Source organism: Pan paniscus, chromosome 23 (genome assembly GCF_029289425.2).
Source record: "Pan paniscus chromosome 23, NHGRI_mPanPan1-v2.0_pri, whole genome shotgun sequence".
In the NCBI taxonomy this organism is placed as follows: Eukaryota; Metazoa; Chordata; class Mammalia; order Primates; family Hominidae; genus Pan; species Pan paniscus.
In genome coordinates this window covers 50,618,519-50,643,545 of record NC_085927.1, presented here as the reverse complement: position 1 = coordinate 50,643,545, position 25,027 = coordinate 50,618,519, and the positions used below count along the sequence as shown (strand labels likewise).

The following is a 25,027-nucleotide window of genomic DNA, read 5'->3' as shown; positions in this document are numbered from 1 at the left end:
TATACATTGATTTCAGTGGTGCTGCTGTGACTCAGCCACTTCGGGACCCCTCTGGAAACTGATTTTGGACTAGCATTGTCTTTTTTACCCCCACCACTAGTTTTCACCCTGCTAGGATGAATCAACATTTTAGAAACAGTCAGTCACATTTGGTGATTTGGTTGGTATACCAACCCAAACATCATTGTTTTATGCTTAAAAGGCATGAAAATATGCTTCTGTATTTATGTATGTTCCTATCTATTATTCCCATAAGATTGCACACGCTGGGGGGACCAAGTCTTGACCAGATTTACCCAGTGTTTCATTCTTACTCTGTCTGTAAGCCCAACTTCATATGCGGATTGTGTTGACCAAATTAAAAAGTATACTTTAGATATTTACAGGAGAGATATAGCCCAGAATGAATAAACCATCTATTTTTTTTTAGTAAGTAGCCTGAAATGTAGATGATGTTGCATTCTTAAGAAATCCAGGTGCCAGGCTGGGCGTGGTGACTCACGCCTGTAATCATAGCACTTTGAGAGGCTGAGGCAGGCAAAACACTTGAGGCCAGGAGTTTGAGACCAGCCTGGGCAATGTAGTGAGACCTCATCTCTAAAAATAAACAAGTTAAAAAGAAAGAGAGAGAGAGAGAAAGAAAAAGAAAAAGAGAAAAAGAAAGAAATCCAGGTGTCAGTTGCAGAATTGTTCACAAAAAAGAGGAACCCCCCAAATCCCCAAGAACTTAGGCTAAAAATCGTTTATGTGACTGATACAGTTTGGATGTTTGACCCCTCCAAATCTCATGTTGAAATGTGACCCCCAGTGTTGGAGGTGAGGCCTAGTGGGAGGTGTTTGGGTCATGGGGGCAGATCCCTCATAAATGGCTTGGTGCCATCCCCTTGGTGATGAGTGAGTTCTCACTGTTAGTTCATGGGAGAGCTGGTTATTTAAAAGAGCCTGGTACCCACGCCTCTCTCTCTTACTCCCTCTCTTACCATGTGACATACCTGTTCCCCTTTCACCTTCCACCATGATCATAAGCCACCTGAGGCCCTCACCAGAAGCAGATGCCAGCACTGTGCTGGCTCATACCTGTAGTCTCAGCTACTCAGGAGTCTGAGGCTGGAGAATCGCTTGAGTCTGGGAAGCCAAGGTTGCAGTGAGCCACGATTGCACCACTGCACTCCAGCCTGGGCGACAGAATGAGACCCTGTCTCAAAAAAAAAAGAAATCTAGAAATAAAATGACTACAATTTAAAAGTTACTGCACGATTGGCCAGGCTCATTGACTCACGCCTGTAATCCCAGCACTTCGGGAGTCTGAGACGGGTAGATCACTCGAGGCCAGGGGTTTGAGACCAGCTTGACCAACACAGTGAAACCCCATCTCTACTAAAAAAAAAACACAAAAATTAAAAATAAAAGTTAATACATGATAATCATGGGAACACTGAATATTGATTTAAGCAAAAATCTTAACTATTAGAAGGATGGAGAGAATAAAGAGAGGGATTCAAGACCAGCCTGGGCAACATGGCAAAACCCTGTCTTTACAAAAAATACAAAAATTAGCTGGGTGTGGTGGCTCACGTCTGTGGTCCCAGCTACCTGGGAGGCTGAGGTGAGAGGATTAATTGACCTCCACCCAGAGGTGGAGGTTGCAGTGAGCTGAGATTGTGCCACTGTACTCCAGCCAGGGCAATAGAGTGAGACCCTGTCTCAAAACAATAACCACGAAAAAAGAGGGAATGTGGTATAAGAGAGCTGAATTCTCATTCCCCATAAGAGAATGTAAATAATGTCTAAAAATGATTAATAAGATATCAGTATATTATTATATGGAGATGTATAAATTCCAAAACAAACAACTAGAAGAATTTAATTGCCTCTCTGAAGGAAGATTGGATAAAATAGAGAGGAGTGGGGCAAAAACTGCTATATTTTGTCATTTATACTATGTGATTTTTTAAACTATGTGCATGCTTTGCTTTGATCGATTAAAAATTTACTATTAGAATATTTAATGCTCGGTGGCTCACGCCTGTAATCCTAGCACTCTGGGAGGCCAAGGTGGGCGGATCACCTGAGGTTGGGAGTTTGAGGCCAGCCTGACCAACATGGAGAAACCGTGTCTCTACTAAAAACTCAAAATCAGCCGGGCGTAGTGGCGCATGCCTGTAATCCCAGCTACTCAGGAGGCTGAGGCAGGAGAATCACTTGAACCCGGGAGGTGGAGGTTGCAGTGAGCTGAGATTACGCCATTGCACTCCAGCCTGGGCAACAAGAGTGAAACTCTGTCTCAAAAAAAAAAAAAAAAAAAAGAATATTTAATGCATAGCTATGAATTTGTTAATTGTTGAAGCTTAGTGATATGTTCAGATTCAAGCACAGATTTCTGAACATATTAGATACAGCTGAAGATGCAATTAATGCACTAAAAGATAGGGACCACCAGTATACAAAAAGACACTGTTAGCACTCTGGAGATTCCAAGGGTCTTGGATGCTCTTGTATCAGGAACCAGGGACTAAGACACTATTATAACAAAAGACATTCCTGTCATTCAGGAAATTACAAGAATTTTACCAGGAGCTCTGTGTCGGGAGCCTAGGATGAGGACCAAATATATACTTTGCATCATAATATCACAGCCCATCATTTTAAAAAAACCCTAATAAATGATCATCTGTGAGACATTAATTATAGGATATAATTAATATCCTATATAATATATAGCTTCCTAGAGGTATTTACCTTTTTATAGAGTTTTCCTGGAAAGGACAGTGGCCAACCCAGAGGTAGTGTGATGATGTCAGGTTAGATGATAGTATATAATAATGAAGTTTGTTAATAATGTATTTTTTTTGTAGTTAATGGCCTGTGTTCAAACTATACTCATAGGACCCATTCACACTCCTAAAAATTTTCACCAACCCCAGAGTCTTGCTTATGTGGTTATAACAATCAATATTATTGTGTTAGAAATTAAAACTGAGAAATCATTGAGATATTTGGTTTTGTTTTTTGGTGTTTTTTTTTGAGACAGGGTCTCACTGTGTACCCAGGCTGGAGTGCAGTGGCATAATCTCAGCTTACTGTAGCCCCAACAGCCCAGGCTCAAGCAATTCTCCCACTTCAGCTTCCCAAATAGCTGGGATTACAGGCGTGCACCACCACGCTGGCTAATTTTTTTTTTTTTTTAATTTTTTTGTAGAGACTGGGTTTCTACATGTTTCACCATGTTGCTCAGGCTGGTCTCGAACTCCTGGGCTCAAGCAATCCGCCCACCTCGGCCTCCCAAAGTGGGGTTACAGGTGTGAGCCTTTTTGTTTGTTTGTTTTTTTAAAGAGATGTGGTCTATGTTGTTGGCCATGGTGGTCTTGAACTCTTGGCTTCAAGCAGTCTTCCTACCTCACCCTCCCAAAGTGCTAGGATTACAGGCATGAGCCACTGAGCCCGGCCAAGATATTTGTTAATTCATTAAAAATCATTAAAAATACATTAGCTGGGTGTGGTTGCTCATACCTAAAATTCCAATGTTGTCTCGCCTCTACAAAAAAAAAAAAGGTAAAATACATCCATTACATGTTAACATACATAAGCTATATTTTTTAAGCCATATTTTCCAAAATGTCATAAGATGAATGGCATTGATGTATAGTTTTGCAAACCTCTCTTTGACTTGATAGAAGATAGCTGGATCCTTTTATCTGCTTCTGAATTCAGTCTGTTGCAATATCACACATTTATGCGTAGCCTTTGGAAAATTTTGCTACACACTGTGAGAGAATAAGAATGAGAAAGGCAAATAGCATCTTATTATTTCATAATGATTCTTATGAAAAGGTTTTTAATCCTACAAAACCTCCTAGAAAGGATTTGGGGACTTTTAGGGATCTCCAGACTATAGTTTGAGAATCACTAGACTGTATTATATCTTGTGTTCTGATGTCTTTTACAAAAAATATTTGCCTCTTACCCACTTCAAAATGGAAATGTTTAACACATGCTTCTTTATAAAAACATTGTACAGAGATGCGTAGCATGAGAAATGGAAACCACTCTTAATTCCCTCCCTCCCCATATAATCATTCTTAAGAATTAGTTGTTTGATTTTCCCAGATCTTATGTGTGTGTGTTGTGTACACTTTTATAAGTGGAAAAGAAAATTTCAATGTCATATGTGTCTTCATTGAAAAAAGGTTGAGAACTTCTGTAGGAGAACAATAAACAGTAGGAGTAGGAGTCAGAGATCTTGGTTGTAACCTTGCCTCTGCCACTCTGGCTTTGGGCAGACCCCTTAACTACCCTGCCCCATCTCCTCACTTCTCAGCTGAAGGGACTCCACTGCTTCAAGTGCCAATATAGTGTAGGAAGTCACTTATTCTCCCAACACTGAATGGTTAAATGCTGTGGGGGTGGGAAGATAGAGTGTTGTAATTAAAAATGTTTTGAGTGAGATACAAAGAAGGGTGTCTCTTGGGAAATAGATTCTTTAAAATTGTAATTGCTGTCAGCGTTAGAACTCCCACTCAGATAGATGGTTAGAATTCTGTGGGACTCAAAATAATGGATTTATTTTATGCCTCTCTCGCACAACAGTATTGTACATTGTGGTTATCTTCTTGGTATTTTGTGCCTTCTAATTTTATGTAAGTGAACAGACAGTCCTCGGGGAAAAAAATGAGTGTTTATGTTAAGATAAATTTAATTCAAATTCTGAAAAGTTAGGTGCTTATACAGCTTGGCATAAGACTCACATATATAACAAATAATTTTGCTTCAGGTAACAGCTGCTTATAAAAACAGTCATCTTTGTGTTTGCTTGGCTAGGAGACAAATATAGCAAGTCCCTGAGGTATAGAATGCTGTGTTCCAAATTTACCTTTAGCATTTGGAGTACATTATTATTATTATTATTTTTTGAGATGGAGTCTTGCTCTGTCACCCAGGCTGGAGTGCAGTGGCGCGATCTCGGCTCACTGCAAGTTCCGCCTCCCGTGTTCACGCTATTCTCTTGCCTCAGCCTCCTGAGTAGCTGGGACTACAGGTGTACGCTGCCACACCCAGCTAATTTTTTGTATTTTTAGTAGAGAAGGGGTTTCACTGTGTTAGCCAAGATGGTCTCAATCTCCTGACCTCATGATCCGTCCACCTTGGCCTCCCAAAGTGGTGGGATTACAGGCGTGAGCCACCGCACCTGGCCTCTAATTTTTATTTCTATATTAGTAATTTTTTAAAAGTTTTAATTATAGTAAGAGCGTGAGTTCTGTAGTCAGGCTGCCTATGTTCAAATACTGATTCTATCACAAACTGTCTGACTTTAGGAAAATTGCTGTACCTTTTGGCATCTGCTTCCTTGTCTATAAAATAAAGAGAATGATAGTGCCTGCTTCACTGGGTTGTTGTGAGGATTAATTTTTTTAATTGAGATATAATTCATACAACATAAACTTATTTCAATCATAGTTCAGTGGTATTTAATACATTCACAATGTTGTATAACCACCACCTCTATCTCATTCCAAAACATTTTGAATAGATAAAATGTGGCATATACACACAATGGAACACTCAGCTATAAAAAGGAATGAAGAATTTGTATGTGCTACAAGATGGGTGAACCTTGAAAGCATGATAAGTGTAAAGAAGCCATGGCCGGGCATGGTGGCAATCATCAGTAGTCATAGCTACTTGGGAGAGTGAGGCAGAAGGATCACTTGAGCCAGGAGTTCAAGGCTGTAGTATACAATGATTGTGCCTATGAATAGGTACAGACAGTACTCCAGCCTGGGCAACATAGCAAGACCCCATCTCTAAGACAAGAAAGGAAAAGCCGGTAGCAAAAAGTCACAGGTTACATGATTTCCTTTAGAGTAAATATCCAGAATAGAGACAGAAAGCCGATTAGTGGCTGCCAGGAACTGAGTGAAGGGGGAAATGGGAAGTACTTGCTTAATGAGTATGAGATTTTCTTTGGGATGATGAAAATATTTTGGAACTTTGGTAGTGGTTGAATAATATTATGAATATATAGAATGGAATACTTTAAAATGGTTAATTTTATAATATGTTAATTCCACCTTTTTTTTTAAGCCCCTTGAGCAATTAGACTGGCAAAAAAAATCCTCAGACAACCAAAATAGAAGAGCCTTCATAACCCTGTAGGTTTTTAATCTTCTTTCTGGCCCCAATGGATTTCCCTTACTTTCTTGCAAGCTCAGCTAAGCATTTAAAGGATATTTGTTATATATATTTTATTCGACATTTCTAGGTATTTTGCAGCACGTTGTCTAGGCTACCATATTGCTGGAAATGGAAGCCTACATTTCAACTTTAAATATTTAACCCTCACATTTACACTTACGTTTTCTAACAAAGCCTAAAAGAAATCCATACATGTGTGTGTATGTGTGTGTACCCTTTCCTTTAATTGGTTAAAACTGGTCAGCTTTTAGTTTCCTCCCCACTTCACAGCTTTCCCCCCTGCCTCTGCCTATCTGTTTACTGCTTCCAGCCTCCAGGGAGTGTAGCAAAAAGGTGGAATGGGTTTCTGGCAAAATATGATAATGGTTAGCTTTCTGGGCACAGAATTTCCTGTTCCAGCTGGGTGCTCCAAGTCACCTTTGGCATGTCAGGTTCCCATACTCACAGTTACTAGCTGGGACTGGTACTGCCTGTCTGGTATTACTGTGGCACCCAGTCAGTCAACCTGAAAGCTGGCCCAGGGCTTCCTTCTGCTTCCCAGTGTTTGTGTCCACAATTTGCGTAATAGTAATCCTGCTGTATTAGTTTTCTATTGCTGCTGTAACAAATGACCAAGACTTAGTGGCTTAAAATAACACAAATTTATTTTCTGTAGTTCTTGTAGATCTGTAGATCAGACTGATGCGGGTCTCACAGAGTTAAAATCAAAGTGTCAGCAGAACTGTATTCCTTTTTGGAGACTCCAGGCCTGCAGCCGTGTCCAGCCCTTTGAATGCGAGGACTTTTTTGCTTATCTGGTGTGGCGGATATCACAAAAATTATGCACAGAACTTTTTTTAAGCTCATCAGCTCTCATTAGTGTTAGTATATTTTATGTGTGGCCCAAGACAATTCTTCTTCTTCCAGTATGTTCCAGGATTATCCCTAAAAGGTTGGACATGTGTGCTCTAGGGGATAATCCATTTCCTTGCCTTTTCCAGCTTCTAGAGGCCGCCACATTCCTTGGCTAGTGGCTTTTTATCCCATCTTCAAAGCCAGGAATGTTGGGTTGAGTCCTTATCACACTGCAGCATTCCCACTACTCTTCTGTATTCCTCTGCTATCTTTTTTTGAGACGAAGTCTCACTCACTCTGTTGCCCAGGCTAGAGTGTAGTAGCACGAACTTGGCTCACTGCAACCTCTGGTTCAAGCGATTCTCCTGCCTCCCAGGTTCAAGCGATTCTCCTGCCTCAGCCTCCTGAGTAGCTGGGATTACAGGCGTGTGCCACTACTCCCAGCTAATTTTTGTATTTTTAATAGAGATAGGATTTCACCGTTTTAGCTAGGCTGGTCTTGAACTCTTGACCTCAAGTGATCTACTGCCTTGTCCTCCCAAAGTGCTAGGATTACAGGCGTGAGCCACTGCTCCCAGCCAATAATGCTTTGTTCAGAACAGCAGTTCTTAACCATTTTCTTTTTCTTTCTTTCTTTCTTTCCTTCCTTCTCTTTCTTTCCCCACCTTTTTTATATTTATTTTTATAGAGACAGTGTCTTGCTATGTTGCCCAGGCTGGTCTCAAACTCCTGGCTTAAGTGATCCACCTGCCTTGACCTCCCAAAGTGCTGGGATTACAGGGGTGAGCCACCACACCTGGCCTTGGGCCATTTTCTCACAAGACAACAGATGATGCTCACAATTGACACAGACCCGGAGGCTCTCCTGCATGTCAACCATAATCCCACCCTTTTCTCACACACTCAATAAAACACTTCAGGCTGGGCGTAATGGCTGGCCTGAGTGAAGAGACAACAACCTATACAATAGGAGAAACTATTTGCAAACTATGCATCTGACAAGAGGTTAATATCCAGAATATACAAGCAACTCACACAACTCAATAGCAAAAACAAACAAAAACAAAACAAACAAAAACCAAGTAAATAATTAAAAAAATGAAAGCTCTGAATAGACATTTCTCAAAAGAAGACATAGAATTGGCCAAGAGATACTTAAAAAAAAGCTCAACATCACTAATCATTAGAGAAATGCCAGTCAGAATCACAATGGGATATCACCTCACCCCAATTAGATTGACTATTATAAAAAAGACAGAAAATAGGGATCCCATTCCTTCACAGGGGCCCTGGTAGAGTGACCTTGCACGTCTAGGTACCAGCGAGCCCCAAGTACACACTTGCTCTGGGGTTGGGTGCGTAGATGGGCGAGGATGGATTGTCTCTACCATTCCTCAACCAGCTGAGGCCCTGAAATCTTCCCTTAGCCAGATTTCAGGACAAAGGAGCACTAGATATTATTAAAAGGACTCATTTTGCTAGTCCTTTGAAGCCCGAATTGGGATTGAAAGTGAGAGGAACAGGGCCTGGGCTCAGAAGGGGGATATAAGGAAAGCAGAACCCAGTGTGCCTGTGTCAGTGTCGTCTGGAGAAAAAGCTCTTGATGATATCTAATAGCTGTTATTCACATCAAAACTCTCTAAGGCCCTCCACCTGTTTTCTCGTTTATGGGAAATGAAACATTCAGAGAAAGGACTTGCCCAGTCACCTCAGATGGCTCAGCTGGAAAGTAGAAGTGAGATCCGACATAGTGGAAATGTGTAGCATATGGTGAGCCACTTTCCAACTTAGCCATTAAAAAAAAAAAAACCAAAAACTAGCAAATGCTGGTGAGGATACTGAGAAAAGGGAACTCTTGCACACTGTTGATGGGAATGTAAATTGGTACAGCCATTATGGAAACATTATGGAGGTTCCTCAAAAAATTAAAAATAGAACTACCATATGATCCAGCAATCCCATTACTGGGTATATATCCAAAGGAAATGAAATCAGCATGTCAAAGAGACCTCTGCATATCTGTGTTAATTGCAGTGCTATTTACAGTAGAAAAAATGTGGAATCAATGCTTATCTACAGATGAATGGATAAGAAAAATGTAAATATACCAATGGGAATTTTATTCAGCTGTAAAACAGAATGAAATCCTGCCATTTGTGGTGACATGGATGAACCTGGACAATAAATATTATGTTAAGTGAAGTAAGCCAGGCACAGAAGAACAAACATCGCATGATCTTACTCATAAGTAGAATCTAAAAAAATTGATTTTATATAAGTAGAGAGTAGAATAGTGGTTACCAGGGGCTAGAGATGGTAAGAAGGAGAGGGGGACCAGGAGAGGTTAGTTAAAGGGTACAAAGTTTCATTTAAGCCAGGTACTGTGGTGGCACAGGGCTGCAGTTCCAGCTACTCGGGAATCTGAGGCAGGAGGATCGCCTGAACCCAGGAGTTCAAGGCCAACTTGGGCAACACAGGGAGACCCCATCTCTTTAAAAGAAGAAAAAGTTAGACATGAATAAGTTCTGGTGTTCTATTACAAACTATGGTGACGATAGCAAATAACAATGTCGTGTGTATTTCAGGATAGCTAGAAGAGAAGATTTCCGATGTTATCACCACAAAGAAATGATGTTTAAAGTAATGGGTGTGGTAATTACCCCAGTTTGATCATTATACAGTGTGTACATGCATTGAAACACTACATTGCACTCCATAAACATGTACAATTATTACATGGCACTTATAAATAAATAAATTTTGAAATGTCTCACTGTGGTATTCTTTTAATTCTCATCTACCAATTAGACCCCTTTTTGTTTTTCTATATAGTCCTTTTATATAAAAATCTGTTCTCATTATTAATCATTGGAGTAGGGAGGAGGCAGTGGTGGGTTTTCAGCTAACCCTCTTGATCCAGTCTTTCCAGTGCTACTAAATTTATAAAACTGTTACTTGGTGTTACTCATTTGAATTTTCTTTTTTTTGAGAAGGAGTTTCCCTCTTGTTGTCCAGGCTGGAGTGCAGTGGCACGATCTTGGCTCACTGCAACCTCCGCCTCCCGGGTTCAAGTGATTCTCTTGCCTCAGCCTCCCAAGTAGCTGGGATTACAGGTGCCCACCACCACGCCTGGCTAAGTTTTGTATTTTAGTAGGGGGGGGGTTTCACCATGTTGGCCAGGCTGGTCTCGAACTCCTGACCTCAGGTGACCCATCTGCCTCGGCTTCCCAAAGTGCTGGGATTACAGGCTTGAGCCAACGTGCCTGGCCTGATTTGAATTTTCATATGCCAGTTCTTGAGGTAGTAATAGACCAATGAGCTGTTTGGGCTGACTGTTCTCTTTATCTTGGTGTTTCACTTCAAGATATCCAGGTAGGTAGGCAAGGACTTCTATGTTTAGGAACCTTCAAGTATCTATTTAAAGCTGGCAGAAAAGAGGGATGAAGGTGGCCCAGTGTTTGAAGAGGTAGCTTCCAGGCTAGACTTTTTCTGTCTGGAGATGCCCTGTCTATGCAGTACCCTTCAAAGAAATGCAGTACCGGCCAGGCATGGTGGCTCACGCCTGTATTCCCAGCATTTTGGGAGGCCGAGGCGGGTGGATCACCTGAGGTCAGGAGTTCGAGACCAGACTGGCCAACATGATGAAACCCCATCTCCACTAAAAATACAAAAAATTAGCTGGGCATGGAGGCAGGCGCCCTTAATCCCAGCTACTCGGGAGGCTGAGACAGGAGAATCGCTTGAACCCAAGAGGTGGAGGTTGCAGTAAGCCGAAATCCCGCCATTGCCCTCCAGTCTGGGCAGCAAGAGCAAGACTCCATCTTAAAAAAAGAAAAGAAATGCAGTACCATGCGATAGAAAATGAGTGCCAGAGCCTTAATAAACTTAATAAGCTTTCTCTAACTTTCCAGCTCCCATTTTTCTTGGAAATTGCCTCCTGAAGATGAGCAAGGATGCTGGATGCATGGATTTGTAGGATTTGTAAAGCTTTGTGGGTTCAGTGTTTTGTGAGACATTGAATATCATTTAGTCGTTGAGTGTCATTTCTTGAAACATTGAGTATCATTTAATCATTTATCATGACTAGAAAAGAACAGTTATGTTGGGGTCATCAAAAAAGCATAAATAAGTGAAAGTACAGTGAATTGAATAAATGTTTAATTGAGAATCTAGGATGTGCACAGATATAGAAAGAATACTCTCACAAATTAGCAGAAGAGTTGGATTTCACTGTAGTATATGTGCTGAAAGAGCCATAAATAAGTGCTAATGGCAACCTAGAGGACTGAACAACCAATTGTAAGCTGATAGGCGGGGAGAGGTAACATTTAATATGTGTTTTGAAGAATACAAATATTAGAGTATTCTCCCTTGTCATGGAGGCTGACCTATTTAAATTGATAATAGGCCTACCAAATTTTCTTATTTAAGTTGACCTAGCTCCTAGTTATTTATCATATATATATATATATAAAATAGTTTTTTTTCTTTTTTCTTTTTTGAGACAGAGTCCCTTTTGCCCAGGCTGGAGTGCAGTGGCATGATCGCGGCTCACTGCAACCTCCATCTCCCTGGTTCAAGCAATTCCCCTGCCTCAGCTTCCCAAGTAGCTGGGATTACAGGCATATGCCACCAGGCCCAGCTAATTTTTTTGCATTTTTAGTAGAGAGGGGATTTCACCATGTTGGTCAGGCTGGTATCAAACTCCTGACCTCATGATCTGCCCACCTTGGCCTCCCAAAGTGCTGGAATTGATTACAGGCGTGAGCCATCATGCCTGGCCTTTATTCAATTTTTTTTTTTTTTTTTTTTGAGGCAGAATCTCGCTTTGTCACCCAGGCTGGAGTGCAGTGGCACAATCTTGGCTTACTGCAACCTCTACCTCATGATTAAAATACTGTATGAAGCCAGGTGCAGTGGCTCACACCTAGTACTCCTGCACTTTGGGAAGTTGAGGCCAGAGAATCACTTGAGGCCAGGAGTTTGAGGTCAGCCTGGGTAAATATAGTGAGACTCTGTCTTTACAAAAAATAAAATTATCTGGATGTGGTGACACACATCTGTAGTCCTAAATACTTGGAATGCTAAGGCAGGAAAATTGCTTGAGCCCAGGAGTTCAAGGTTACAGTGAACTATGATCACGCCACTGCACTGGAGCCTAGATGACATAGCAAGACACTGTCTCTAAAATAATTAACTAATTAATTAGTTAATTTTTTTGGTAACCATTATTAGATCAGCAGTCTGAAACTTGATTTTATGCCTGTAAATCTATACCAGTGGGTATGCATCTGGATTGAGAACCATAAACCAAAATGGAAGTTTCATGTATATAGTTTCATCCCTAAATATATGCTTGTGGTTTTTATATAGGACCTTATGAGTGGAAAAACTTGTTGTTTGCTTGTTTTTTTTCATTGATAATTTGTGTCATTGTGTTATCTTGGATGAGCTTAAAGAATTGTTAGCAAAGAGATTGTTCCTATTTAATTTAAAACACAAGCAAACTACTATTTCAAAGACAATATGATTCTTACATGTCCTTTCAATTTGTGGTGAATGTATTAAGCACAGAATAAAAGTATGTGTCTGTTTAATTACCGGGTATTTTGGTTTTGGGGGTTATCAGGGAGTGCTCATGATAGCAGAAACTGACCTGTAGAAGGTTAAAAATCCATTTGCCTGCTATCTTTGACATGTGTCCTAGGTTGCAAACCCCTAAGTTTGTCATATGCAGGGAAATGTTTTCTTTTTCAGTGTCTGAGAGAGACAGAAAGAGGAGTTTTCTTCTGAAAAATTAAATACTTCTACTAAAGCATAGTAGAAGCTTGAACATTGCTAATCCTAATAGATTAAAATATTGTATGTATTTGTTCACTAAAAATCTGATTTGATCGATTGCTAATAATAAACTTTTGTTCATTTAAAAGTTGTGACTCCCGGCCAGGCACAGTGGCTCACGCCTGTAATCCCGGCACTTTGGGAGGCCTGAGGCGGGTGGATCATGAGGTCAGGAGATCGAGACCATCCTGGCTAACATGGTGAAACCCCGTCTCTACTAAAAATACAAAAAATAGTCGCGTGGTGGCAGGCACTTGTAATCCCGGCTACTCAGGAGGCTGAGGCAGGAGAATCGCTTGGACCTGGGAGGCGGAGGTTGCAGTGAGTTGAGATCGTGCCACTGCACTCTAGCCTGGGCAACAGAACAAGACTCCATCTCAAAAAAAAAAAAAAAAAAAGTTGTGACTCCCAGCCTGGGCAACAAAGTGAGACCCCCATCTTTACAGAAAAATTTAAAAATTAGCCAAACATGGTGATATACACCTGGAGGGTATGTGCTTGTAACCCCAACTACTTGAGAAGCTGAGGTGGGAGGATCACTTGAGCCCAAGAGTTCAAGGCTGCCGTAAACCACAACCACGCCACTGCACTCCAGCCTAGATGACAGAGCAAGATCCTGTCTCAAAAAAAAAAAAGTTGTGACTTAAACTATGTTTGTGATGCTGTAATGGCCTTTTTCAAATTTTCAGGGAAGCGTGACAGCAATGACAGTGTTTTTTCCCCTGGATACAGCTAGACTTCGACTTCAGGGTAAGTAGAAATCATACTCCTATTTGTATGGTGTCAGGAAGCAAACATTTTCTCTAGTAATTTCTTTTTTTTTTTGAGACGGAGTTTCGCTTTTGTAGCCCAGGCTGGAGTGCAATGGCATGATCTCGGCTCACTGCAACCTTTGCCTCCCGGGTTCAAGCGATTCTCCTGCCTCCGCCTCCCAAGTAGCTGGGATTACAGGAACCTCTTTTTTAGTAGAGACGGGGTTTCACCATATGGGCCAGACTGGTCTTGAACTCCTCATCTCAGGTGATCTCCTGCCTTGGCTTCCCAAAGCGCTGGGATTACAGGCATGATCCACCGTACCCAGCCTCTTTTTTTTTTTTTTTTAATGTATGTGTGCTTTTATTTTTCTAGAGGGGATAGGGTTAAGGGGGAACAAGTTTTGACTGAGAAAATAAACTTTTCAGCTGAAACTGTATCCCAGAAGTTTGAAATAAGTTGTAGAAGAGGGAGAAGATAGATACCTGGTAGACTGGGGCCTAAAGTTGCCCACCCCCTTTCCCACTCTAGAGGCCCCTTGACTTCCTGCTCCAGATTACAGTGGGGAAGGAAGCTTTCACTCTTTTTCTGCCCATCAGTGATCCCAGGGTAAAGGGTGGACTGTAGCTCTGTGGACTCAATTTGCCTCCAGACCTTTTCCAGAGCTTTTCGCCCAGTTGTTGCTGACAACTGATGACAAGACAGGCAAAGATCAAGGCCATATCAACAGCCCCTTCGAATTTCCAGAACAGGTGTATTTCCATCAGAGCCAAGCGGGAGGCTTTCAAACTCATTCCTTAGATGAGCTGCTTGCGGTTTTCTCCACACACCCTGTGAAGCCACATTCTGGGGTGACTTTAGCCTGGAAATGAGAATGGGCAGTGCCCCCTTCTATGCAGATCTGAGACGCTCAGGACCGCTGCTCCTCCCGGGGTGCAGAGGCAGTGCTTACTCTACAGCCCTTGCAGAGGTTCCAGGTCAGGGTGGGAAAGCCAGAGGTGCCCATGGGGCAAAGGCTTTATCAGATGTCCTTGTGGCCACAGCAAGAAAAACCCATGTGCATTTGTTGGCTGCGGAGGAAGGGCTGGCCGGGCATACAGGCCTGGCGCACCTCGGCCTCCACCCCAGTATAGTGATTTCTGAATTAATCAATGATTTCTGATGCTATAGAGATCCACCATTGACTTTAAATACTGGTCATCATTGTTTCCTATTTTATTTTTTATTTTTAAGGTTTATTTTCCTTTTCTTTCTAGAAGACATCATGTTTCCTAATTAACAGAGAGTCATTCCTGGATGAGTCATAGCCTTAGCCATTTTCTAATCTAAGAACCTGAGTGGGCTTGCATTAATAATTTTGATGTGTTACAATCCTTTTCTAAAAAGCCATATGACTTTTTTAAGGCACACAGTGGAGAGTTTTTTGAGGGAGTTAGATGGTCTCAAAAGAAGAGGCAGAATAGGAACATACTGGAGCCACATACTCAATGCCATTGCTAATGTAGGCATGTAGTCCTAATCTGCCTTTGCAGCTTTATGGGACTCTACAACTCACTGTGATTCTTGCTTCTTTTTCCCTCAGATTTGTTCAAGTTGAAATTGTAAACCTATGCCAGAACTTGCATGAAGAGATGAGTAAGATTAGCTTTGAATAGTAATTCAAAGGTTAAACCCTTTATGCCTACTATTTTTGGTTAATTTTATAGTTTTTGGATAAATAATTTTACATGATTCAACAGGCAAAATATATAAAAAGGTATACAGTGCAGTGAAAATGCTCACTCTTAGTCTGCCCTGTCTCCCTTTCCTCTTCACTGCAGGTAACATGTTTATCAGTTTCTTGAGTAGCCTTGCAGACTTTCTTTATGGAATAACAAGCGAATAAGAATATGTAGTCTTAATTTTCTCCCCTTTTTACTTTTTTTTTCTCTCCCTTTTTTACACAAAAAGCATACTTTACATGCTGTCCTGTACTTTGAACTTTTCACTTAACAGTATGTTTTAGATGCCTTCCGAATCAGCGCATTGGGAGCGTCTTCGTCTGTCTTACAGCCATGGAGTGTTCCATTCCATGGTGTGAATGCAACATAATCTGTATCACCCTTCCCCTGTTGTAGATTCTGGGGTTGTTTCCACCCTTTTGTTATTACAGAAATGATGTAAGAATAGATTTGTTCCTATGCCATGTTGTTTCTGTGAATTCTATGGGATAAATTCCCAGATATAGGATTACTGCATTAAAGGGTAATTGTATTTGTAATTTTGATGGTTATTGCCAGATTGCCTTCTTTTTTTTTTTTTTTTTTTTTTTTTGAGACAGAGTCTCTCTCACCCAGGTTGGAGTGCAGTGGCACAATCTCGGCCTGGATTCACGTGATTCTCCTGTCTCAGCCTCCCGAGTAGCTGGGATTACAGCATGTGCCACCATGCCCAGCTAATTTTTGTATTTTTGGTAGAGACGGGGTTTCGCCACGTTGGCCAGGCTGATCTCGAACTCCTGACCTCAGGTGATCCACCCACCTCGGCCTCCCAAAGTGCTGGGATTACAGGCGTGAGCCACCATGCCCAGCCTCAGATTGCCTTCTATAGGAGTTTGCCAGTTTGCCATCCCACAAGCCATACTGGTACCAATTTTAATTCTTAGGAAATTGGTTAATTTGCATATTTTATGTTCTAAAATTACTTTTCAGGTATGGGTAGGAAATTTGAAGTTAATTGAGGTGAGTTTTGTTTTCAGTGAGAATGCCAGGAAAAACACAGTCCTCGTCCTTTTGAGACTTTTATTTTTTAGATTAGGAGACAGACGCAAGGCTAAAACCCTTTAAGAAACTTGAATTTCAGGCCGGGTGTGGTGGCTGGCGCCTGTAATCCCAGCACTTTGGGAGGCCGAGGCGGGTGGATCACCTGAGGTCAGGAGTTCAAGACCAGCCTGGCCAACATGGTAAAACCCTGTCTCTACTAAAAATACAAAAAATTAGCTGGGCATGGTGGCAGGAGCCTGTAATCCCAGCTACTGAGGAGGCTAAGGCAGGAGAATTGCTTGCACCCAGAAGGTAGAGGTTGCAGTGAGCCGAGACCGCACCACTGCACTCCAGCATGGGCGACAAAGCGAGACTCCGTCTCAAAAAAAAAAGAAAAAAGAAACTTGAACGTTAATACTGGCTTTGCTGCCGACCATATCTGTCCTTCCAGTTTTTGTGTCTATAGCCTCTCCTGTAAAAGGTAGATAGTAATTTATTTCCTCTCTGCTTTATAAGATGCTAAAATGAGAAAATATATACATTAATTGAATAAAACGAGAGCTTTATGAAATTTATGAAATATAAGAAATAAATTAGGCTGGGCGCGGTGGCTCACGCCTGTAATCCCAGTACTTTGGGAGGCCGAGACGGGTGGATCACGAGGTCAGGAGATCAAGACCATCCTGGCTAACACAGTGAAACCCCGTCTCTACTACAAAAACAAAAAATTAGCCGGGCATCGTGGTGGGCACCTGTAGTCCCAGCTACTCCGGTGGCTGAGGCAGGACAATGGCGTGAACCCGGGAGGTGGAGCTTGCAGTGAGCCGAGATCACGCCACTGCACTCCAGCCTGGGTGACAGAGCGAGACTCCGTCTCAAAAAAAAAAAAAAGGAAGAAATGTTTTCTGTCGTCTTTTCCTTTGGAAATTAGGAATTAAATTAGACTGCTTTATGGTTCATGAGTAACAGATGAAGGGCAAGGGATCTGCAGTGGGAATTTAGCACATGGTCACACAGGGGCATCATTTAGTTCTGGGGCAACCTAGGGAGCTCAAAGGTGAGGTAAATGGCATTTCAGTGAAACTTGCTGATGTTGACAATTATAATCCTCAAAGGATTTAGTTTAAACATACACAGGCCGAGTATGGTGGCTCACGCCTGTAATCCCAGCACTTTGGGAGGCTGAGGCATGAGGATCCCTTGAGCCCACGAGTTTGAGACCAGCCTGGGCAACATAGTGAGACTCCGTCTCTAAAAATATTAAAAAATAGGCGGGGCACAGTGGCTCATGCCTATAATCCCAGCACTTTGGGAGGCCGAGGTGGGCAGATCACTTGAGGTCAGGAGTTCAAGACCAGCCTGGCCAAAATTGCGAAACCCTGCCTCTACTAAAATACAAAAATTAGCTGGGCATGGTGGTGTGCACCTATAATCCCAGCTACTTGGGAGGCTGCAACAGGAGAATCGCTTGAACCCAGGAGGTGGAGGTTGCAGTGAGCTGAGATCACGCCACTGCACTCCAGCCTGGGCGACAGAGTGAGACTATCTCAAAAAAAAAAAATTTTTTTTTAATTAATAAAATAAACATGCACTGTTTGGTCTTGTAGTTGATGAGAAAAGAAAATCCAAAACTACACACATGGTGCTCCTGGAGATCATTAAAGAAGAAGGACTGTGAGTACTACCTCATTTCACCTTCGTTAAAGCAACTTGTTAGGAGATTCCTGTGCTTCCAGTAGAGTTATGCTTACTTTCTATCTTTCTCATAGCACTATAATGTTGTGAATTTGGAATTGCCTGATTTATAAGTACATAATTGTTTTCAGTTTCTTAAAGATCTGTAGTGAGGCATTTGATTCTTTTTATTTATTTTTATACAATGCTTACCTTAAGCCATTTGATTCTTGATCATGGAGTCTTCCATGAAACTAAAATGCATTGTTTTATATACAGTAAACTGAAAAAAAAATAATAGTTGTTTAGTTCATTCCTGTCAGGTGCATTAAGGCAGATTATGTACTTCTTGTTTTAGCTTTTTATTGGAAATAATTTTAAATTTACAAAAATTTGCAAAACTAAACTTAGTACAAAGAAGACAAGTATATGCTTTACCCAGATTCATCTGTTAACATCTTTTCCTGTTTGTTTTACTATTTTTGCTCATGCTGTCTCTCTCCCACCTCCCTTCTCTCCTTACACACACCACACACAAATTTCCTCTGAATTATTTGAGAGTAAGTTACATACATCAAAGCCTTTTAGCCCCATGACACTGACACTTTTAAACAATACAGTCCGCCTGTAATCCTAGCACTTTGGGAGGCCGAGGCAGGCGGATCACCTGAGGTCAGGAGTTCGAGACAGCCTGACCAACATGGAGAAACCCCGTCTTTACTAAAAATACAAAATTAGCCGGGCGTGGTAGCGCATGCCTACAATCCCAGCTACTAAGGAGGCTGAAGCAGGAGAATCACTTGAACCCAGGAGGTGGAGGTTGCGGTGAGCTGAGATCGCGCCATTGCACTCCAGCCTGGGCAACAAGAGCAAAACTCCGTTTCAAAAAAAAAAAAAAAATAGAAAGTTTCTCATTTTTAAGTTTGCCTCACATTTCCTCATGATTCCATTGAGGTTATACATTATTGGCCTGAATAATGCACAGGTGATATTGTGTCCTTCTCAAGGTATCACATCTTGACTCACATATTGTCTGCCTGCCTTTGGTTGGCTAATTATGATTTCTTAAATTTGATTTAGCCACTGTGCAATTACTTTTTTCTTCCCTTGCAACTATAAGCAGTCTATGTGGAGATACTTCAAAACAATACAAATATCCTGTGCTTTATCAACATTTCTCCCCTAAATTTACCACGAAGTTGCAAAATGACGACTTTCCAACTCCAGCATTGCCTCCACAGGTACCAGTGTTGGCATTCTGCTATAAGCAGGACCTCCCCTTCTCCTTCATTTATTTATCTACTTATTATTGGTATAGGCTCAGAAATGTCTATTTTTCAATGGTTTACAATTGATTACTGTACTTCATTATTTTGGTATTCAAATTGCCCCAGATTTGGCCTGTAGGAGCTCCTGTGAGCTCCTGTGCCCTTGTGAATTCCCCCATCTTTTTTTTTTTTTGATACTTATTTCCTATAATTACTTCATTTTAACTGTTCTTGCCCTGTAATGAAACATGAATGGTACTCTATTAACTAACAGCCATGAGGAAGTTGTCTCTAATTTTATATACCAACGTTACTAAAGAAAATTAAGGGAAGGAATTAATAAATCAATCAGACTTTGTGTTGTTTCTTTGGTATCATTAGTGCTAGAATAGATTTCTTGATTTGGATATCCTTCAGAATGTGAGGTGTGTGTACAGTTTGGAGTCCCTTGTATTCGTGTAGGAGTGAAGCTTGAGACCATGTGAATGATGGTCAGCCTTTCCTAGGATTTCTCTGCCAATTTCTAATTTGTCCATGACCTTTACTTTGCTTATTGTGTTTTTCCCCTAGCCTGGCACCATATCGAGGGTGGTTTCCAGTGATTTCCAGTCTCTGCTGCTCCAATTTTGTCTACTTCTACACTTTTAATAGCCTCAAAGCACTCTGGGTCAAAGGTCAACATTCTACCACTGGAAAAGATCTGGTAGTTGGGTTTGTTGCAGGTAACAAGGTTTTCTGGGTATAAAATGTTTTTATATTTACCTTGTGGTTTTATATCCTCTAAGAGGTTACTTAGCCCAAAGTAATGCTTACAAAGAATATAGCCAGTTTTGCAACTTGGTTTTTTTTTTTTTTAATTGTGTTAAAAAACGTGACATAAAATTTACCATGTTAATTTTAAGTGTAAGGTCAGTAGTGTTAAACATGTTCACAATGTTATGAAACAAATCTCCAGTACTTTTGCATATTGCAGACCTGATTCTATTCTCATTAAACTCCCCTTTTCCCTTTCCCTGAGCCCCTTAGTAACCACCATTCTACTTTCGGTTTCTAAGAATTTGACTACTTTAGATACTTGATATAAGTCGAATCATACACTACTTGTTTTTTTTGTGACTGGCTTACTTCACTTAGTATAATGTCTTCTACTTTCATCCATGCCATATAGCATGTGACATGACTTCCTTACTTTTTTATGACTGAATAATATTCCATTATATGTATATATCACATTCTGTTTATCCATTCATCTGTTAATAGGCACTTAAGTTGCTTCCATCTTTTGGCTGTTGTGAATAGTGCTATGAAAATGGATGTGTAGCTCTCTCTTTGAGAGCCTGCTTTCCATTCTTCTGGATATATACCCAGAAGTGGGATTGCTGGATCATTTGGAATTCTGTTCAGTTTTCTCGGGAACCTCCATACTGTTTTCCATAACACTGTAACATTTATAATCCCACCAACAGTACACAGAAGTTCCCATTTTTCCACATTCTCACTAACACTTACTTTCTGTTTTATGATAGTAGCCATCCTAATGGGTATGAGGTGATATCTCACTGTGGCTTTGATTTGCATTTCTCTGATGATTAGTGATGCTGAACATCACTTTTCATATGTTTGTTGGCCATTTGTATATTATCTTTGCAGAAATGTCTGTTCTGGTTCTTTGTCTATTTTTTAATCAGGTTATTACATTTTTTTGCTCTGAAGTTGTAGGATGTCTGTATGTGGTATAATAAAAAATGTATGTGGCCTTTGTCCCTGGTTCCTGGCACAGTTCCTAAAACCATTGGAATTTCCTGAGTGGTAGTATCTTTTGTTATTCCTAATGAGCCCCTTTGAACTATCCCTGAGTTTAGGCTAATAAAGTTACTATTGGTGGGCTCCTAGATAGCTTCAGGATGGAGGCTGGTGGCCAGAGGAACCAGCCATGTGCTTAGAGAGAAGGGGAGAGAGGTTGAATTTTGGATAAATAACTCAGGATAGAAGTCTAGGAGTCATCACAGGCTCTTCGTGCCTTCCCACCCTCCACATCTGCTTGGCCATCAAGAACCACTGGTCTGTCTCCTCACTATCTCTTGGATCCATTTCCTCTTCTCCATATCCATAGCCATTTCCCCAAATCAAACCTTATCATTGCTCACCTGGACTATTGCACTATAGTCTGATCTTCCCTTTGAGGTCTTCCTCATGAACCCACTTTGCACAGTTTTGCAGCCTTTCTAGGAGAGTAGTTTTCAAAGAGTATCACGACTCAAAGAACTCAAGTTTGAGATTTGTTCACTTGGGGAAAAAAATTAGAATAGTTCCTGTACAGAAAAAGACTTGTTTTTTACATAAATTACAACAAATGGCAATCTAGTGGGATCTTCTATACTTGAGACCAGTTATTTGTAATACTTTGATTTTAATCATTTTAGATTAGTTTATATGTATTTGCATTTGAAAGATTATAACTTACAGGGAGTAACTCATATAACTTTCCATGAAACTTCTAATTCATGGACTATATGTTGAAATCTTTTGCTTTTTAAATTGTCCAAAGCGGTTTATTTGCTGTGTCTGCCATCCCATTACCCACCAGATGTATACCACCCCTGTGTTACTCTCTCTGTCCTGTTCATCTTTCTAACTCTTAGCGCAATTTAGGATTACAGCAGACTCCCCCATACCTAACACAGCTGGACTGGTATAGTAGGGCAGTTAGCTTTCATTTTTTACTTTTTTCCACTTGTTTAAAATTTTTTTTTCAGGGCTCATGAACAATTTTTTTCTTTTTTTTTTCAGGGCTCAATTTTAAAAAGTCAGTTAAAGTAACACATATAATAAATAGCCTACTAACCTTAATTGTTGTATTTTAACTTTAAAGTTCACTCTTCCACTTTTTTTTTTTTTTTTTTTTTTGAGATTGTGTCTCACTCTGTTGCCCAGGCTGGAGTGCAATGGCATAATCTTGGATCGCTGCAACCTCCACCTCCTGGGTTCAAGCAATTTTCCTACCTCAGCCACCTGAGTAGCTGGGATTACAGGCACCCACCACCATGCCCAGCTAATTTTTTATATTTTTAGTAAAGATAGGGTTTCACCATGTTGGCCAGGCTGGTCTCGAACTCCTGACCTCAGGTGATCTGCCTGCCTCGGCCTCCCAAAGTGCTGGGATTACAGGCGTGAGCCACCGCGCCCAGCCTAAAGTGTTTTCTTCAGTGTGTGAGAAGGGGGTAGGATTACAGTTGACACATAGGAGAGTCTACGGCTCTGTGTTGACTGTGAGCATCATCTGTTGTCTTGTCAGAAAATGGTCCAAGGCCAGGTGTGGTGGCTCACCCCTGTAATCCCAGCAGTTTGGGAGGTCAAGGCAGGAGGATCACTTGAGCCCGCAGTTTGAGACCAGCCTGGGCAACAAAGCAAGACCCCATCTCTATAAAAAATAAATTTTAGACCAGGCGCAGTGGCTCATGCCTGTAATCCCAGCACTTTGAGAGGCTGAGGCGGGTGTATCACCTGAGGTCAGGAGTTCGAGAACAGCCTAGCCTACATGGTGAAACCCCACCTTTACTGAAAATACAAAAAATTAGCCAGGTGTGGTAGCAGGTGCCTGTAATTCCACCTACTTGGGAGACTGAGGCAGGAGAATTGTTTGAACCTGGCAGGCAGAGGTTGCAGTGAGCCAAGATCACACCACTGCACTCCAGCCTGGGCAACAAGAGGGAAACTCTACCTCTAAATAAACAAACAAACAAACAAACAAAATATTTTAAAAGGTAGGGAAAGAAGGAAAGAAAGAAAATGAAAATGGTCGGGAGACCCAGCTCCTGAGTCGCTGGCATCAGGGATCCTCCGTGGCGTGTCATCGGCATCGTCGGGCCCCTGGTGCACCCCCGCGGCAGACAGAGCTCACGCCCCTTCCCACCCCGTGGCTGGTCCGGGGTCCAGGCACCGCGTGGACGGTGGCTCTGTAGGACGCAGGGACTGGGCTGCAGCCCATGCCTCGAGCAGACTGCATTACGAAGCATCTGTCATACTCCTGCCGGGACCAAGTGGTATGGGGCTTCGGCCGTGGCTACAAGCAGCTGGGCATCCCCCACAGCTAATTTTCCTGAGCAAGTGGTAGATAATCTGCCAGCCGATATATCCAGTGGCATTTATTATGGTTGGGCCAGTGCTGGAAGTAGAGATGGTCAGAAGATGGTGGTGGGCATAGGATGGAACCCATACTATGAGAATACGAAGAAGTCCATGGAAACACATACCATGCATACCTTCAAAGAGCACTTCTATGGGGAAATCCTGAATGTGGCCATTGTTGGCTACCTCAGACCAGAAAAGAACTTTGATTCATGAGAGTCACTTATTTCAGCAATTCAAGGTGATTTTTGAGGAAGCTAAGAAATGACTAGATTTACCAGAACATTTGAAACTCAAAGAAGACAATTTCTTCCAGGTTTCTAAAAGCAAAATAATGAATGGCCACTGATGAAAAATCATATTATTTATTCATTCACTGTCTTCCAGTATTTCAGTGTTTTGTTTTGATTTTATTTTATTTTAAGTTTTTGAGATGGACTCTCGCTCTCTCTCCCAGGCTGGAGTGCAGTGGCGTGATCTTGGCTCACTGTGACCTCTGCCTCCCAGGTTCAAGTGATTCTGCTGCCTCAGCCTCCTGAGTAGCTGGAATTACAGGCGCACACCACCACGCCTGGCTAATTTTTGTATTTTTAGTAGATATGGAGTTTCACCATGTTGGTCAGGCTGGTCTCGAACTCCTGACCTCGTGATCTGTCTGCCTTGGCCTCCCAAAGTGCTGGGATTATAGGCATGAGCCGCAACGCCCGGCCCAGTGTTTATTATTGTCCAGCCTCATCTTGGTTATATTTCAAAAATCAAACATTTTCCTACACCTGTGAATTAGTTTAAACAGTACAATGTAGTTACCATATCATGCTTCATCTGTTAAATTAAGCCCATCATGTCATAGCACCAAAAAGATTCATTTAAAAATCAAGATTTAAAAAATATATATTGATTAAGATGTACCACTAGGAAGGTATTACATGTGTATAAGTATGGGTAAAAAGGCAAGTCACTAGTTTGTGATGAAAAGTAAAATTTTCATGGTAAAATACCAGCATGTATGTACTTGTATAGTGCGTACTTCTAAATAGAGAAGGCTTATAAAAGTAAACAGATTAAGGCCAAGTGCAGTGGCTCACGCCTGTAATCCCAGCACTTTGGGAGGCCAAGGTGGGTGGATTGCTTGAGCTCCAGAGTTCAAGACCAATCTCGGCAACATAGCGAGACCCCATCTCTATAAATAAAACAAAAGTAAATGCATTAAATGGAAGGTTGACAGTTTATCATAAACCTACAAAGATGTTTGTAAAATTTTGTTTTAGTCATTTTCTTTGAATCACATCATTATACCATCTTCATTTTTGTATGGAGCTGGTTCAATTCTAAGTCCTCTAGACTTTCCCTGCCTATCTTTGTTGTTGTTGTTGTTGTTGTTGTCAAAGACAGTAAAATAAGTGTTTTTCAAGTCTAAAAAAAAAGAAGAAAAGAAAACTGTCAAGAACTGCTATTCTGAAACTCTAAGTCTGTTTTATCCCTGCTTAAAAGCTTTCAGTATCTGTTCCTTGCATGCAGCTTGGCACCTTCAGTATACCAGACTCCTGCTGGTATACTTTTATAGGATAAAAGCCTGACATATCTTATCTGCTGTGA

The 25,027-nt window shown here is 41.3% G+C and overlaps 1 protein-coding gene and 1 pseudogene across 1 annotated transcript in view; both read left to right on the top strand.

The window, feature by feature from the left end:
- SLC25A17 (solute carrier family 25 member 17) overlaps positions 1-25,027 on the top strand; it is a 48,970-nt gene that overhangs the window by 6,747 nt on the left and 17,196 nt on the right. The window contains exons 2-4 of the mRNA XM_003814613.5: positions 13,557-13,617; positions 17,969-18,035; positions 19,874-20,025. Of these exons, the coding sequence (XP_003814661.1) occupies positions 13,557-13,617; positions 17,969-18,035; positions 19,874-20,025 (280 nt within the window). The remainder of the gene's footprint in view (positions 1-13,556; positions 13,618-17,968; positions 18,036-19,873; positions 20,026-25,027) is intronic.
- Positions 20,032-24,073, top strand: LOC129394995 (riboflavin kinase-like; annotated as a pseudogene).